General features: G+C 42.4%; 1 protein-coding gene across 1 annotated transcript in view; it reads right to left on the reverse strand.

Annotated features, from left to right (window-relative positions):
- Positions 1-498: 498 nt before the first annotated feature.
- The window catches only part of FKBP6 (FKBP prolyl isomerase family member 6 (inactive)), a 45,608-nt gene continuing 43,385 nt past the window's right edge, over positions 499-2,721 (reverse strand). Inside the window, exon 8 of the mRNA XM_075059560.1 lies at positions 499-1,014. Within this exon, the coding sequence (XP_074915661.1) occupies positions 982-1,014 (33 nt within the window). The 3' untranslated portion in view covers positions 499-981. The remainder of the gene's footprint in view (positions 1,015-2,721) is intronic.

Below are 2,721 nucleotides of genomic sequence, written 5' to 3' on the forward strand. Positions count from 1 at the left end.
CACCAGGAGCAATTCTCCTTCACACCCTGCTCACTGCCTTACCATTGATGCGCAATGTCCAGAGGGCATGAGCTAGGCCGTACAGGGTGGGAGCAGTACGTTCTGCTATGCCAGTTTCCCCTTCCATGGAACTTTTGTAAGGTTTCTTACCGATTTTGTACTGGCTGTATGTTGTTCATTAGCATGCATTCAAATCTACATTTAACAACTCAGTCACTCTGCAAGGCAGAGCCATTCCAAAACAATTCAAGGAAATCTACATGAACTACGTGGGGAGAGCTGATATTTGGGGGAAGGGGAATAGGTAAGAGGTATACTCTGAAGTAATTTGGGATTTAGCATCAATATGCACGAGAATGTTCATAAAGCATAATATGCTGTATTGCCTAACAAGCGAGGCAGCAAGTTGGCAAAACAAACCAAATCATGTTTTCAAATTCTGATTCCTCACTTTAGCTTTTTTAAAAAAATCACTCTTGGACAATAAACTGGGACCAGTCCTGCTCGGATTCTTTTCCAGAGATCCATTTATTTTTTCAAAACAAAACCAAATTTTAAACATAATTAGTCTAAGAACAAGCTGCGTAAATACAAATTCCCTGGCATCCTACTTTTATTGACATATTTCCTCTGAGCAGCCCAAAACTTGGAAGAGGTCGGAGAAGACTGAGAAAAAGTCTGCTTCAAAATAAAGTCAATATCAGCTTCCGTGAATAATCCAGGGCTCCATTAATGAGAGAGAGTAAAGCCCGAGGAGCAGTCTCTCCTTTTCTACAGCAGAGTTTAATCTTATTTTCAAAGATGGAGACTCAAGATTTCACAAACAGGAACTAATATCTGGAAAAACACGTTGTACATATAAAACTGAGAACAGGTTTGCAGCCTCCTCAATTCCAAGCTCTCCAATGAAATGATGGTCCGTCCCCCTTCCTCCCAAAGCACGGATGCAATGTTTGCGGGCTAGAGGTAGCTTCCTTCCAGTTATGGAACCGTTCCTTTCATCTGCAGAGGATTCTAGAATGAAAACCACAATCAGCAATATTCAAACACTAACCATTAATGTCGTTTGACTAAACTGATTGGCTGTATCTGCTTAAAACCTGGTTGATTCTCAGACACTTGTGATTTATGATTGACGTTACTGGCTCTGAAATAATTCTGTATTTATTCACAGCTCAATACACGGAGCACAGTAAGAGTGAAGTTCCCATAATATCCTTCACCAGCCTCACCCGTGGCCTGAAAGGGAATCCCATCTCTAAATGTTATGGACTCCAATCTAGCCTTTATTTACCCTTGTAGTCCACTGAGTAACTTTCCCTTCACTAACATTTATACCCATCATATACTTGCAGATAGTTCCCACCTTAGTTTGCCAAGATACAGGTGATTCAACTCTATTAAAAAACCGCCAATACTCCTAGACCCATGATCATTTCTGTTCCTCTTTGATTACTCCTTTCTAAATTGGTCAATAGCTTTTTGGGATTGAGGTGCCCAGAAATGAATGCAGGTACACCTGAATGTCATCCCCTTACTCTGACATATTTGTACAAGAAGCCACCACAATGCACTATAAACCCCTACCTAATTTGCTGTGCCCCATCCCACCCAGGTCTCTTCAGCATTACGGCTTCTCTGCTTTCTTCTGCTCGCCAAATTTTTGGGTTTAAAGCATTAGCTGGCATTTTTCTAATCCGTTTGTTACTTTTTGTCTGTTTTTCCAATCTGAGTTTTTTGTGGTGTTTATTGATCCTCACATCACCTAGGTTTTCATCTTATTCTAGATTAACATGGTTCAGTCTTTATCATCATCTCCAAACTCTGCACCAGTCATTGGATTCTTCCTTCAGCTCTACATTCTCATTTAACAAGACTCGAAGAAGAGCTCTGTGTAGCTCGAACGCTTGTCTCTCTCACCAATAGACGATCCAATAAAGGATATTACCTTCCCCCACCTTGGTTCTCATTTGTAGTCCTTCAGCTAGTTTTCACTCCAGATGATACTGGTTTTCTCCAAGTCTATTTGAATTTTTGTACATTTTGGACAGACATTAAAAATGTGCCACTCAAATTCAGTTATATCACACATACTATGCCACTTTTATTCTCTAGTTTTATAATTCTACCTAAAAAGCCATCAAGTGTGTCAGGCAGGATTTGTTCTTTAGATCAACAAGCAGCACGGGTTACCTCACAATTCTATGAAGCCCTGCCCTCCATTTCAATATCCTACTGCTCATGACGCCACAACACATGGAACTGTTCGCAGTTACAAGTGGTAGCGTTGGAAACGTTCACGAAGATGCACTGAGGACCAAGATAATGTTCTATCCATTTACCACACGCTGTGTCTCAGATAGAACTAACCCAGATTTAGAAGTACTCAGGCCCTAATCCCATTTAGGATACATCTACACCAGGGGTAGGCAACCTATAGCACGGGTGTCACGGAGCCTGGGGAAGTCCGGCCCTGCACCCCTCTTTTGGGACCCCACAGTGACTTATAGCCAGCCAGTAAAACAGAAGGTTTATTGGACAACAGGAACGCAGGTTACAGCAGAGTTTGCAGGCACAGTCAGGACCCCTCCATCCAGTCCTTCTGGGCTTTCAGGGTGCTTGGATCCTAGCTAGGATACCCTGAATTCCGTCCACACAGCCCCAAAACCCAAACTGACCTGCGGCTGATTCCTTTGTCCCGCTTCCTCGGCAAAGGTGCTG

The sequence above is a fragment of the Chelonoidis abingdonii genome, chromosome 20 (genome assembly GCF_003597395.2).
Source record: "Chelonoidis abingdonii isolate Lonesome George chromosome 20, CheloAbing_2.0, whole genome shotgun sequence".
Lineage (NCBI taxonomy): Eukaryota > Metazoa > Chordata > Testudines > Testudinidae > Chelonoidis > Chelonoidis abingdonii.